The 15,349-nt window shown below is 49.8% G+C and overlaps 2 protein-coding genes across 7 annotated transcripts in view; both read left to right on the forward strand.

Moving 5' to 3' along the window:
• Positions 1 to 9,881, forward strand: part of dip2a (disco-interacting protein 2 homolog A) — a 286,178-nt gene extending 276,297 nt beyond the window's left edge. For 3 of the 6 annotated variants that reach the window (XM_045704951.1, XM_045704952.1, XM_045704954.1), the window contains 3 exons: positions 553 to 727; positions 3,941 to 4,064; positions 9,190 to 9,879. In XM_045704951.1, the coding sequence (XP_045560907.1) occupies positions 553 to 727; positions 3,941 to 4,064; positions 9,190 to 9,442 (552 nt within the window). In that variant the 3' untranslated portion in view covers positions 9,443 to 9,879. Of the gene's footprint in view, positions 1 to 552; positions 728 to 3,940; positions 4,065 to 9,189 lie in introns of all 6 variants that reach the window. The other 3 variants (XM_045704953.1, XM_045704950.1, XM_045704955.1) reach the window with 3 other exon arrangements.
• LOC106581611 (spidroin-2-like) lies at positions 9,628 to 11,911 on the forward strand. The gene is made up of 2 exons (XM_045704416.1): positions 9,628 to 10,009; positions 10,095 to 11,911. The coding sequence occupies exons 1-2, from the start codon at positions 9,628 to 9,630 to the stop codon at positions 11,909 to 11,911; spliced, it is 2,199 nt and encodes a 732-aa protein (XP_045560372.1).
• Positions 11,912 to 15,349: the final 3,438 nt, after the last annotated feature.

The raw sequence follows: 15,349 nt of genomic DNA on the forward strand, positions 1-15,349 counted from the left end.
CCCTCCAGCATGACAATGCCACCAGCCATACTGCTCGTTCTGTGTGTGATTTCCTGCAAGACAGGAATGTCTGTGTTCTGCCATGGCCAGCGAAGAGCCCGGATCTCAATCCCATTGAGCACGTCTGGGACCTGTTGGATCGGAGGGTGAGGGCTAGGGCCATTCCCCCCAGAAATGTCTGGAAACTTGCAGGTGCCTTGGTGGAAGAGTGGGGTAACATCTCACAGCAAGAACTGGCAAATCTGGTGCAGTCCATGAGGAGGAGATGCACTGCAGTACTTAATGCAGCTGGTGGCCACACCAGATACTGACGGTTACTTTTGATTTTGACCCCCTTTGTTCAGGGACACATTATTCCATTTCTGTTAGTCACATGTCTGTGGAACTTGTTCAGTTTATGTCTCAGTTGTTGAATCTTGTGATGTTCATACAAATATCTACACATGTTAAATTCACTGAAAATAAACGCAGTTTGTACATTTTTTTGCTGAGTTTGTATATATATATATTCCCCTGTCTCTCTGCTAACACCTCTCTATATTATTATATCAGGTGTGGGTGAGCAGCCCCCACAATGCAACAGGTTACTACACGGTGTATGGAGAGGATGCTTTGCATGCGGACCACTTCAACACGAAGCTGAGCTTTGGAGACACGCAGACGGTCTGGGCCAGAACAGGATACCTGGGTTTCCTACGACGCACTGAGCTGACCGACGCCAGCGGAGGTTAGAGTCCAGACATCAGATAAATCACATTATATTTATCACATGCTTCGTAAACAAGTGTAGACTAACAGTGAAATGCTTATTTAAATTAAATTAAAGATACTAAATGTAATAAAAAATTGAATTAGTGACAGGAGGAATATAGTGACTAGGCAACGAGATAATAGACAGTAACAGCAGTATACTGTAGGTAGGGGTAAAGGATTGATAATAGACAGTAACAGCAGTATACTGTAGGTAGGGGTAAAGGATAGATAATAGACAGTAACAGCAGTATACTGTAGGTAGGGGTAAAGGATAGATAATAGACAGTAACAGCAGTATACTGTAGGTAGGGGTAAAGGATAGATAATAGACAGTAACAGCAGCATACTGTAGGTAGGGGTAAAGGATAGATAATAGACAGTAACAGCAGTATACTGTAGGTAGGGGTAAAGGATAGATAATAGACAGTAACAGCAGTATACTGTAGGTAGGGGTAAAGGATAGATAATAGACAGTAACAGCAGTATACTGTAGGTAGGGGTAAAGGATAGATAATAGACAGTAACAGCAGTATACTGTAGGTAGGGGTAAAGGATAGATAATAGACAGTAACAGCAGCATACTGTAGGTAGGGGTAAAGGATAGATAATAGACAGTAACAGCAGTATACTGTAGGTAGGGGTAAAGGATAGATAATAGACAGTAACAGCAGTATACTGTAGGTAGGGGTAAAGGATAGATAATAGACAGTAACAGCAGTATACTGTAGGTAGGGGTAAAGGATAGATAATAGACAGTAACAGCAGTATACTGTAGGTAGGGGTAAAGGATAGATAATAGACAGTAACAGCAGTATACTGTAGGTAGGGGTAAAGGATAGATAATAGACAGTAACAGCAGTATACTGTAGGTAGGGGTAAAGGATAGATAATAGACAGTAACAGCAGTATACTGTAGGTAGGGGTAAAGGATAGATAATAGACAGTAACAGCAGTATACTGTAGGTAGGGGTAAAGGATAGATAATAGACAGTAACAGCAGTATACTGTAGGTAGGGGTAAAGGATAGATAATAGACAGTAACAGCAGTATATGTGATGAGTTTGAAAGTGTGTTGGGCATGGAGTCCAGTGTGTTGGGCATGGGGTCCAGTGTGTTGGGCATAGGGTCCAGTGTGTTGGCATGGGGTCCAGTGTGTTGGCATGGAGTCCAGTGTGTTGGGCATGGAGTCCAGTGTGTGGGCATGGAGTCCAGTGTGTTGGCATGGAGTCCAGTGTGTTGGGCATGGGGTCCAGTGTGTTGGGCATAGGGTCCAGTGTGTTGGCATGGGGTCCAGTGTGTTGGCATGGAGTCCAGTGTGTTGGGCATGGAGTCCAGTGTGTGGGCATGGAGTCCAGTGTGTTGGCATGGAGTCCAGTGTGTTGGCATGGAGTCCAGTGTGTTGGCATGGAGTCCAGTGTGTGGGCATGGAGTCCAGTGTGTTGGGCATGTAGTCCAGTGTGTTGGGCATGGGGTCCAGTGTGTTGGGCATGGGGTCCAGTGTGTGGGCATGGGGTCCAGTGTGTTGGGCATAGAGTCCAGTGTGTGGGCATAGAGTCCAGTGTGTTGGGCATGGGGTCCAGTGTGTTGGGCATGGGGTCCAGTGTGTTGGGCATAGAGTCCAGTGTGTTGGGCATGGGGTCCAGTGTGTTGGGCATGGGGTCCAGTGTGTTGGGCATGGAGTCCAGTGTGTTGGGCATGGAGTCCAGTGTGTTGGGCATGGGGTCCAGTGTGTTGGGCATGGGGTCCAGTGTGTTGGGCATAGAGTCCAGTGTGTTGGGCATAGAGTCCAGTGTGTTGGGCATAGAGTCCAGTGTGTTGGGCATAGAGTCCAGTGTGTTGGGCATGGAGTCCAGTGTGTTGGGCATGGAGTCCAGTGTGTTGGGCATGGGGTCCAGTGTGTTGGGCATGGGGTCCAGTGTGTTGGGCATGGGGTCCAGTGTGTTGGGCATGGAGTCCAGTGTGTGGGCATAGAGTCCAGTGTGTGGGCATGGAGTCCAGTGTGTGGGCATGGAGTCCAGTGTGTGGGCATGGAGTCCAGTGTGTGGGCATGGAGTCCAGTGTGTGGGCATGGAGTCCAGTGTGTGGGCATGGAGTCCAGTGTGTTGGGCATGGAGTCCAGTGTGTGGGCATGGAGTCCAGTGTGTTGGGCATGGAGTCCAGTGTGTTGGGCATGGAGTCCAGTGTGTTGGGCATGGAGTCCAGTGTGTTGGGCATGGAGTCCAGTGTGTTGGGCATGGAGTCCAGTGTGTTGGGCATGGGGTCCAGTGTGTGGGCATGGAGTCCAGTGTGTTGGGCAACAATGACCCCTACTGACGTTAACAGTAACCCCTACTGACGTTAACCTGGAGGAGAGACGTTAACAGTAACCCCTACTGACGTTAACCTGGAGGAGAGACGTTAACAGTAACCCCTACGGACGTTAACCTGGAGGAGAGACGTTAACAGTAACCCCTACTGACGTTAACCTGGAGGAGAGACGTTAACAGTAACCCCTACTGACGTTAACCTGGAGGAGAGATGTTAACAGTAACCCCTACTGACGTTAACCTGGAGGAGAGACGTTAACAGTAACCCCTACTGACGTTAACCTGGAGGAGAGACGTTAACAGTAACCCCTACTGACGTTAACCTGGAGGAGAGATGTTAACAGTAACCCCTACTGACGTTAACAGTAACCCCTACTGACGTTAACCTGGAGGAGAGACGTTAACAGTAACCCCTACTGACGTTAACCTGGAGGAGAGATGTTAACAGTAACCCCTACTGACGTTAACAGTAACCCCTACTGACGTTAACCTGGAGGAGAGACGTTAACAGTAACCCCTACTGACGTTAACCTGCTCCAAAACTATTCTAGATTACTGAGGAGAGAGATACCAACACCTACTGTACTCAGACACCATTCAAATCAAATCAAACTGTATTTGTCACCTGCGCCGAATACAACAAGTATAGACCTTACAGTGAAATACTTACTTACAAGCCCTTAACTAACAGTGCAGTTCAAGAAGAGTTAAGAAAATATTTACCAGGTGGACTAAAATATAAAGTAATAATATAAAGTAACACAATAAGAATAACGAGGCTATATACAGGGGGCGCTGGCACCGAGTCAGGAAGTGGTTTTTTTAAAATGCTGTGTAATATTTAGTTCTTATTGGACGTTGCTAAACTGTGTGTGTTGCAGAACGTCATGATGCTCTCTACGTGGTGGGGTCTCTGGATGAGACTTTGGAGCTAAGAGGGATGAGGTACCATCCCATCGACATCGAGACGTCCGTTATCCGCTCACACAAGAGCATCGCTGAATGGTGAGGCACATTAATCTATACCCACGGATCTATTGTCCCACATCTACACACAGGACACTATGGGGGCAGCAGGTAGCCTAGTGGTTAGAGTGTTGGGTCAGTAACCAGCAGGTAGCCTAGTGGTTAGAGCGTTGGGCCAGTAACCAGCAGGTAGCCTAGTGGTTAGAGCGTTGGGCCAGTAACCAGCAGGTAGCCTAGTGGTTAGAGCGTTGGGCCAGTAACCAGCAGGTAGCCTAGTGGTTAGCGCGTTGGGCCAGTAACCAGCAGGTAGCCTAGTGGTTAGAGCGTTGGGCCAGTAACCAGCAGGTAGCCTAGTGGTTAGAGCGTTGGGCCAGTAACCAGCAGGTAGCCTAGTGGTTAGAGCATTGGGCCAGTAACCGAAAGATTGCGAGATCGAATCCTTGAGCTGACAAGGTACAAATCTGTCGTTCTGCTCCTGAACAAGGCAGTTTAACCCACTGTTCCCCGGTAGGCCGTCATTGTAAATAAGAATCTGTTCTTAACAGACTTGCCTTGTTAAATAAAAATAATTAAATTGTCCCACATCTATACACAGGAGATTCTATAATCCCACATCTACACACACAGGAGACTCTATAATCCCACATCTACACACAGCAGACTCTATAATCCCACATCTACACACACAGGAGACTCTATAATCCCACATCTACACACAGGAGACTCTATAATCCCACATCTACACACAGGAGACTCTATAATCCCATATCTAAACACACAGGAGACTCTATAATCCCACATCTACACACAGGAGACTCTATAATCCCACATCTACACACAGGAGATTCTATAATCCCACATCTACACACACAGGAGACTCTATAATCCCACATCTAAACACACAGGAGACTCTATAATCCCACATCTACACACACAGGAGACTCTATAATCCCACATCTACACACAGGAGATTCTATAATCCCACATCTAAACACACAGGAGACTCTATAATCCCACATCTAAACACAAGAGATTCTATAATCCCACATCTACACACAGGAGACTCTATGATCCCCCATCTACACACAGGAGACTCTATAATCCCACATCTACACACACAGGAGACTCTATAATCCCCCATCTACACACAGGAGACTCTATAATCCCACATCTAAACACAGGAGACTCTATAATCCCACATCTACACACACAGGAGACTCTATAATCCCACATCTACACACACAGGAGACTCTATAATCCCACATCTACACACACAGGAGACTCTATAATCCCACATCTACACACTCAGGAGACTCTATAATCCCACATCTACACACACAGGAGACTCTATAATCCCACATCTATACACAGGAGACTCTATAATCCCACATCTACACACACAGGAGACTCTATAATCCCACATCTATACACAGGAGACTCTATAATCCCACATCTACACACAGGAGACTCTATAATCCCACATCTACACACACAGGAGACTCTATAATCCCACATCTATACACAGGAGACTCTATAATCCCACATCTAAACACAGAAGACTCTATAATCCCACATCTACACACAGGAGACTCTATAATCCCACATCTACACACAGGAGACTCTATAATCCCACATCTACACACACAGGAGACTCTATAATCCCACATCTACACACACAGGAGACTCTATAATCCCACATCTACACACACAGGAGACTCTATAATCCCACATCTACACACAGGAGACTCTATAATCCCATATCTACACACACAGGAGACTATAATCCCACATCTAAACACAGGAGACTCTATAATCCCACATCTACACACTCAGGAGACTCTATAATCCCACATCTACACACACAGGAGACTCTATAATCCCACATCTATACACAGGAGACTCTATAATCCCACATCTACACACAGGAGACTCTATAATCCCACATCTACCCACACAGGAGACTCTATAATCCCACATCTATACACAGGAGACTCTATAATCCCACATCTAAACACAGAAGACTCTATAATCCCACATCTACACACAGGAGACTCTATAATCCCACATCTACACACAGGAGACTCTATAATCCCACATCTACACACACAGGAGACTCTATAATCCCACATCTATACACAGGAGACTCTATAATCCCACATCTACACACAGGAGACTCTATAATCCCACATCTACACACACAGGAGACTCTATAATCCCACATCTATACACAGGAGACTCTATAATCCCACATCTAAACACAGAAGACTCTATAATCCCACATCTACACACAGGAGACTCTATAATCCCACATCTACACACAGGAGACTCTATAATCCCACATCTACACACACAGGAGACTCTATAATCCCACATCTACACACACAGGAGACTCTATAATCCCCCATCTACACACAGGAGACTCTATAATCCCACATCTAAACACAGGAGACTCTATAATCCCACATCTACACACACAGGAGACTCTATAATCCCACATCTACACACACAGGAGACTCTATAATCCCACATCTACACACACAGGAGACTCTATAATCCCACATCTATACACAGGAGACTCTATAATCCCACATCTACACACAGGAGACTCTATAATCCCACATCTACACACACAGGAGACTCTATAATCCCCCATCTATACACAGGAGACTCTATAATCCCACATCTAAACACAGAAGACTCTATAATCCCACATCTACACACAGGAGACTCTATAATCCCACATCTACACACACAGGAGACTCTATAATCCCACATCTACACACACAGGAGACTCTATAATCCCACATCTACACACACAGGAGACTCTATAATCCCACATCTACACACAGGAGACTCTATAATCCCATATCTACACACACAGGAGACTATAATCCCACATCTAAACACAGGAGACTCTATAATCCCACATCTACACACACAGGAGACTCTATAATCCCACATCTACACACAGGAGACTCTATAATCCCATATCTACACACACAGGAGACTATAATCCCACATCTAAACACAGGAGACTCTATAATCCCACATCTACACACAGGAGACTCTATAATCCCACATCTACACACACAGGATACTCTATAATCCCACATCTACACACAGGAGACTCTATAATCCCACATCTAAACACAGGAGACTCTATAATCCCACATCTAAACACAGGAGACTCTATAATCTTTCCGTCTCTCCCCTGTCTCTCCCCTGCCTTCCCTGTCTCTCCCCCATCTCTTTCCCTGTCTCTCCCCTGCCTTCCCTGTCTCTCCCCCATCTCCTTCCCTGTCTCTCCCCCGTCTTCCCTGTGTCGTGTCTTTGGGGGTACCATTAAACTGAAGATATGTTTATCAATTAGCTCCCTGTAATTATTATCACGCGATTAAACTGATTAATTGTAATTAACTAGGAGATCGGGGCACCAAGGAGAATATTCAGATTACAAAGCTATAATTTTCCTAATATAACTTTCCTGTACTATAATATTATATTCTATTATAGTATAGGTCGATTATCTTCTAGTTTAAATGGTGTATTTACCTCTAGTCCAGTCTCATTCCAAAACGTCGTAAATTGTTGTATCTGCACGAACCCAGTCTTTACTATAATCATCCATACATCAATTGTCTTAAAATCATTTATTTACTACCCTAAGTAATTAACAGAAAAACATACAAACAGTCATTATCGTCACAAAGGATTGGTATCGGAATGTGCCCTACTGGCTAAACAGGCAGGTCGGCCTGTTGAACAATGGGTCATAAATGGTCAGCTGAGAAGTTTACACAGAGTTCATTAACAATTGACAATTGAAGGCTCACTCATTCGGGAACAATTGCAATCAATATATATATTTACGCTCAGTGTGTCGTTCTGATTCTTGTTGGAGAGTAGTTCTGTTGGGGAGTTTTGTCCGCGTTCTCTCTCTCTCTCTCTCTCGGTTAGAATGGATCTTTCAAAGCGACATTCATTAATGTCGTCATCGAATGATTGTTTCGTTGGTCTTCGCGTTCAATGATATAATTTACTTAGCTGCAGACTAATAATTAATATCAAAGACTTGTTCTTATTCTGTCGGTATCAATAGTCTAAAAGTTAACCACGTGGTATGGTTCACTTTCAGTAGAGGAATTAGATGGTAGAACCTATGTGCCAACGGAGTGTAGGCCTGGTCTGGAGAAATGTAAATCAGGGAGTGTTTTATAGTGCCCATCGAACAGGCTGGTCAAATGACGCCTGGTCCTGTATGTGTCCCTGGGGCGTGCCTATGACTGAGTTAGATTTGGTTACAGAAATACAATTCTATCACATTACATCAGTACATAGCATCTCAATGTCTTACAAAAGCTTTATCCTTATTAATACATTCCATACACCCATATGAGGCAAGTCTTAAACTGAGTCTATTATATAAACAGTTTTATGGTAATATGGCTATATTGTCTCTTCTGAGTATCACAAAATGGTACCAAGCGGATCAGTTCGTAGCTGGATTCTTCACCAATCTTCCATACCTTCTCCAGAACACAAAATGTCGCTTGGCTCTCCAATTCTATGAGTTGGAAGAATTTCCTGTGTCTCTCGATGGGCCATGTGGCCAGAGACTCTCCTGGAATTTTAGAGTTTTTACGACCCTTTACACACAGGGTGGATTGTGTGCAAAAGGGAGGGGTCAACTGTCCTCCCTGTACCAAAAGAGGCCAACGTCATGACACCTGTCTCTCCCCCTCTCTCTTCTGTTTTTACTTGCTCTTAGTGGAGCTCTCACTGTTAATGCTGACGGTATAATCTGAATTTAACTACCTGTCTCTCCCCCTCTCCTCCCCGTCTCCCCTGTCTCCCCCTCTCCTCCCTGCCTCCCCCGTCTTCCCTGTCTCTCCCCCGTCTCCCCTGTCTCTCCCCCATCTCCCCTGTCTCTCCCCTGTCTCTCCCCCGTCTCCCCTGTCTCTCCCCCGTCTTCCCTGTCTCTCCCCTGTCTCTCCCCCATCTCCCCTGTCTCTCCCCGTCTCCCCTGTCTCCCCTGTCTCTCCCCCGTCTCCCCTGTCTCTCCCCCGTCTCCCCTGTCTCTCCCCCGTCTCTCCCCTGTCTCTCCCCTGTCTCCCCCGTCTCTCCCCCGTCTCCCCTGTCTCTCTCCCTCTCCTCCCCGTCTCAGTGCTGTGTTCACGTGGACCAACCTCCTGGTGGTAGTAGTGGAGCTGTCTGGGTCGGAGCAGGAGGCTCTGGACCTAGTTCCCCTGGTGACTAACGTAGTTCTGGAGGACCACTACCTGATCGTGGGTGTGGTGGTGGTGGTGGATCCAGGGGTTATACCTATCAACTCAAGAGGACAGAAACAGAGAATGCACCTACGGGACGGCTTCCTGGCTGACCAGCTGGACCCCATTTATGTGGCCTACAATATGTAAACAACAACATGTCAACGAGATGTAAACACCTGGACCCCGTCTATGTAACATGGAGGGAGAGCCGCTCAGAGAATGAGAAATGGACTATGGACCACACAGCAGAAACCTCTTGGTGTCTCTTACTCCCTGTTTGTTTCTCAGTTTGAGTCCCAGCAGAATAGTGATGGGTCTTGGTGGGGCTGTAGATGGGACTAGAGGACCAGGAAGGCAGGGGACCAGAGGACCAGGAAGGCAGGGGACTAGAGGACCAGGAAGGCAGGGGACTAGAGGACCAGGAAGGCAGGGGACCAGAGGACCAGGAAGGCAGGGGACTAGAGGACCAGGAAGGCAGGGGACTAGAGGACCAGGAAGGCAGGGGACTAGAGGACCAGGAAGGCAGGGGACTAGAGGACCAGGAAGGCAGGGGACTAGAGGACCAGGAAGGCAGGGGACCAGAGGACCAGGAAGGCAGGGGACTAGAGGACCAGGAAGGCAGGGGACCAGAGGACCAGGAAGGCAGGGGACCAGAGGACCAGGAAGGCAGGGGACTAGAGGACCAGGAAGGCAGGGGACTAGAGGACCAGGAAGGCAGGGGACTAGAGGACCAGGAAGGCAGGGGGACTAGAGGACCAGGAAGGCAGGGGACTAGAGGACCAGGAAGGCAGGGGACCAGAGGACCAGGAAGGCAGGGGACTAGAGGACCAGGAAGGCAGGGGACCAGAGGACCAGGAAGGCAGGGGACTAGAGGACCAGGAAGGCAGGGGACTAGAGGACCAGGAAGGCAGGGGACTAGAGGACCAGGAAGGCAGGGGACCAGAGGACCAGGAAGGCAGGGGACTAGAGGACCAGGAAGGCAGGGGACCAGAGGACCAGGAAGGCAGGGGACCAGAGGACCAGGAAGGCAGGGGACTAGAGGACCAGGAAGGCAGGGGACTAGAGGACCAGGAAGGCAGGGGACTAGAGGACCAGGAAGGCAGGGGACTAGAGGACCAGGAAGGCAGGGGACTAGAGGACCAGGAAGGCAGGGGACTAGAGGACCAGGAAGGCAGGGGACTAGAGGACCAGGAAGGCAGGGGAATAGAGGACCAGGAAGGCAGGGGACCAGAGGACCAGGAAGGCAGGGGACCAGAGGACCAGGAAGGCAGGGGACCAGAGGACCAGGAAGGCAGGGGACCAGAGGACCAGGAAGGCAGGGGACCAGAGGACCAGGAAGGCAGGGGACCAGAGGACCAGGAAGGCAGGGGACCAGAGGACCAGGAAGGCACGGGACTAGAAGACCAGGAAGGCAGGGGACTAGAGGACCAGGAAGGCAGGGGACCAGAGGACCAGGAAGGCAGGGGACTAGAGGACCAGGAAGGCAGGGGACTAGAGGACCAGGAAGGCAGGGGACTAGAGGACCAGGAAGGCAGGGGACTAGAGGACCAGGAAGGCAGGGGACTAGAGGACCAGGAAGGCAGGGGACCAGAGGACCAGGAAGGCAGGGGACCAGAGGACCAGGGAAGGCAGGGGACCAGAGGACCAGGAAGGCAGGGGACCAGAGGACCAGGAAGGCAGGGGACCAGAGGACCAGGAAGGCAGGGGACTAGAGGACCAGGAAGGCAGGGGACTAGAGGACCAGGAAGGCAGGGGACTAGAGGACCAGGCAGGGGACCAGAGGACCAGGAAGGCAGGGGACTAGAGGACCAGGACGGCATGGGACCAGGAAGGCAGGGGACTAGAGGACCAGGAAGGCTGGGGACCAGAGGACCAGGCAGGCAGGGGACCAGAGGACCAGGAATGCAGGGGACTAGAGGACCAGGAAGGCAGGGGACTAGAGGGCCAGGCAGGGGACCAGAGGACCAGGAAGGCAGGGGACTAGAGGACCAGGAAGGCAGGGGACTAGAGGACCAGGAAGGCAGGGGACCAGAGGACCAGGAAGGCAGGGGACCAGGAAGGCAGGGGACTAGAGGACCAGGAAGGCAGGGGACCAGAGGACCAGGAAGGCAGGGGACCAGAGGACCAGGAAGGCAGGGGACCAGAGGACCAGGAAGGCAGGGGACCAGAGGACCAGGAAGGCAGGGGACCAGAGGACCAGGAAGGCAGGGGACTAGAGGACCAGGAAGGCAGGGGACTGGAGGACCAGGAAGGCAGGGGACTAGAGGACCAGGAAGGCAGGGGACTGGAGGACCAGGAAGGCAGGGGACTAGAGGACCAGGCAGGGGACCAGAGGACCAGGAAGGCAGGGGACCAGAGGACCAGGAAGGCAGGGGACTAGAGGACCAGGAAGGCAGGGGACTAGAGGACCAGGAAGGCAGGGGACTAGACGACCAGGAAGGCAGGGGACTAGACGACCAGGAAGGCAGGGGACTAGAGGACCAGGAAGGCAGGGGACCAGAGGACCAGGAAGGCAGGGGACTAGAGGACCAGGAAGGCAGGGGACTAGAGGACCAGGCAGGGGACCAGAGGACCAGGAAGGCAGGGGACCAGAGGACCAGGAAGGCAGGGGACTAGAGGACCAGGAAGGCAGGGGACTAGAGGACCAGGCAGGGGACTGGAGGACCAGGAAGGCAGGGGACTAGAGGACCAGGAAGGGGACCAGAGGACCAGGAAGGCAGGGGACTGGAGGACCAGGAAGGCAGGGGACTAGAGGACCAGGAAGGCAGGGGACTGGAGGACCAGGAAGGCAGGGGACTAGAGGACCAGGAAGGGGACCAGAGGACCAGGAAGGCAGGGGACTGGAGGACCAGGAAGGCAGGGGACTAGAGGACCAGGCAGGGGACCAGAGGACCAGGAAGGCAGGGGACTGGAGGACCAGGAAGGCAGGGGACTAGAGGACCAGGAAGGGGACCAGAGGACCAGGAAGGCAGGGGACTAGAGGACCAGGAAGGCAGGGGACTAGAGGAGCAGGCAGGGGACTAGAGGACCAGGAAGGCAGGGGACCAGAGGACCAGGAAGGCAGGGGACTAGAGGACCAGGAAGGCAGGGGACCAGAGGAGCAGGAAGGCAGGGGACTAGAGGACCAGGAAGGCAGGGGACTAGAGGACCAGGAAGGCAGGGGACTAGAGGACCAGGAAGGCAGGGGACTAGAGGAGCAGGCAGGGGACTAGAGGGGACTGGAGGAGCAGGCAGGGGACTGGAGGACCAGGAAGGCAGGGGACTAGAGGACCAGGAAGGCAGGGGACTAGAGGGGACTGGAGGAGCAGGCAGGGGACTAGAGGAGTAGGCAGGGGACTGGAGGGGACTGGAGGAGCAGGCAGGGGACTGGAGGAGCAGGCTAATGCCAGCACTGTGGAGGAGATGGGAGGGACTGATTGTTCTTTCCATCTGGGTTCCTTTAACAATGTTATGTTCCCATTTTATATCCTACAGTACATTTATTAGTACTTTATGGCATGAAGAGTTGAAGACACATTTCATGGCCTCCTTGGTCTCTGCAGTCCATTCCAAAAATAACTGTTGAAACAGAAAACTTTAATGTATAAAATATGTAATATATTATTCCAACACTAGTTGTTTCAGACTTCATGTAATCAGTTGATACTCTGGCAAAGAACATCATTGTGATTTAACATGATCAACTTGCCACATGTTTTAAATGAGGCCTTATTAAGTATTCCCAGATGCCTGTTCCTGTCTGATTTTACTTGTGTTGATGTGAAGCAGCTGGTTGGCTGAGGAGGAGGTCAGGTTGAACGATCAGCCCTTGTGCACGTCCCAATATCTCCTGTCGTGTGCGCTCGTTCACTACTTCCCACAAATCTAAAAAGCATTGTATTGGTGGAGGCATGGTCTACTGGGAGTTTCCACCATATTTGTTATATCAGTCATTTCCTTTCTGACCAGTGAAGGGATGTGAACACTTTAAACATTTGGAGCGTTGCCCTTCTCTCGGTGTGGCTGCAACATGAATACTCTTTAATTGTTTGTATCTAGTGGAAGCTGGAGATATTTTTGCTGAAGATATTCTGAATAAAAAGCTGACAGACATGGGGTCTGATGAGGTGATGACAACGATTCCCTCAGAAGACTTCACTACTGAGTGAGAGGTTGCAGTCATGTGTTGCATTTATGTTCATCCTCTACTGTCATCCATCATACCTGCTATGTAACATGTTGTTCCTCCGTCATCCATCATACCTGCTATGTGACATGTTGTTCCTCCATCATCCATCATACCTGCTATGTAACATGTTGATCCTCCGTCATCCATCATACCTGCTATGTAACATGTTGTTCCTCCGTCATCCATCATACCTGCTATGTAACATGTTGTTCCTCCGTCATCCATCATACCTGCTATGTAACATGTTGATCCTCCGTCATCCATCATACCTGCTATGTAACATGTTGTTCCTCCGTCATCCATCATACCTGCTATGTAACATGTTGTTCCTCCGTCATCCATCATACCTGTTATGTAACATGTTCATCCTCTACTGTCATCCATCATACCTGCTATGTAACATGTTCATCCTCTACCGTCATCCATCATACCTGCTATGTAACATGTTGTTCCTCCATCATCCATCATACCTGCTATGTAACATGTTGATCCTCCGTCATCCATCATACCTGCTATGTAACATGTTGTTCCTCCGTCATCCATCATACCTGCTATGTAACATGTTGTTCCTCCGTCATCCATCATACCTGCTATGTAACATGTTGATCCTCTACCGTCATCCATCATACCTGCTATGTAACATGTTGTTCCTCCGTCATCCATCATACCTGCTATGTAACATGTTCATCCTCTACTGTCATCCATCATACCTGCTATGTAACATGTTGATCCTCCATCATCCATCATACCTGCTATGTAACATGTTCATCCTCTACTGTCATCCATCATACCTGCTATGTAACATGTTGATCCTCCATCATCCATCATACCTGCTATGTGAAGACCACTCCTCTGTATCCATAGTGCATCCTGTTGGCCCAGGCAACAGCCTGCTGTAAGTATGTACAGAGTTAGGTAAGTTATTATGATTGGGACCCAGATGGAGCCTCTTGCTCTGGGTACATGGTTCATGTGTGGGAAGAGACTGAAGATGTTTCTGATGAACCTCCAGACCAACCACAGATTAACATGTTACTGTCTGAAGACAACAGAACAAAAGGAAATAAGCCTTGTAATATGTATTGCATGAACCCTGAGGACTGGCTACTGCAGGGAGACAACCGAGCAACACCCTGGGGACTGGCTACTGCAGGGAGGCAACCGAGCAACACCCTGGGGACTGGCTACTGCAGGAAGGCAACCGAGCAACACCCTGGGGACTGGCTACTGCAGGGAGACAACCAAGCAACACCCTGGGGACTGGCTACTGCAGGAAGGCAACCGAGCAACACCCTGGGGACTGGCTACTGCAGGAAGGCAACCGAGCAACACCCTGGGGACTGGCTACTGCAGGGAGACAACCAAGCAACACCCTGGGGACTGGCTACTGCAGAGAGACAACCAAGCAACACCCTGGGGACTGGCTACTGCAGAGAGACAACCAAGCAACACCCTGGGGACTGGCTACTGCAGGGAGACAACCAAGCAACACACTGGGGACTGGCTACTGCAGAGAGACAACCAAGCAACACACTGGGGACTGGCTACTGCAGGAAGGCAACCAAGCAACACCCTGGGGACTGGCTACTGCAGGAAGGCAACCAAGCAACACCCTGGGGACTGGCAACTGCAGAGAGACAACCAAGCAACACCCTGGGGACTGGCTACTGCAGAGAGACAACCAAGCAACACCCTGGGGACTGGCTACTGCAGGAAGGCAACCAAGCAACGCCCTGGGGACTGGCTACTGCAGAGAGACAACCAAGCAACACCCTGGGGACTGGCTACTGCAGGAAGGCAACCGAGCAACGCCCTGGGGACTGGCTACTGCAGAGAGACAACCAAGCAACGCCCTGGGGACTGGCTACTGCAGAGAGACAACCAAG

Source organism: Salmo salar, chromosome ssa21 (assembly GCF_905237065.1).
Source record: "Salmo salar chromosome ssa21, Ssal_v3.1, whole genome shotgun sequence".
Taxonomy (NCBI): Eukaryota; Metazoa; Chordata; class Actinopteri; order Salmoniformes; family Salmonidae; genus Salmo; species Salmo salar.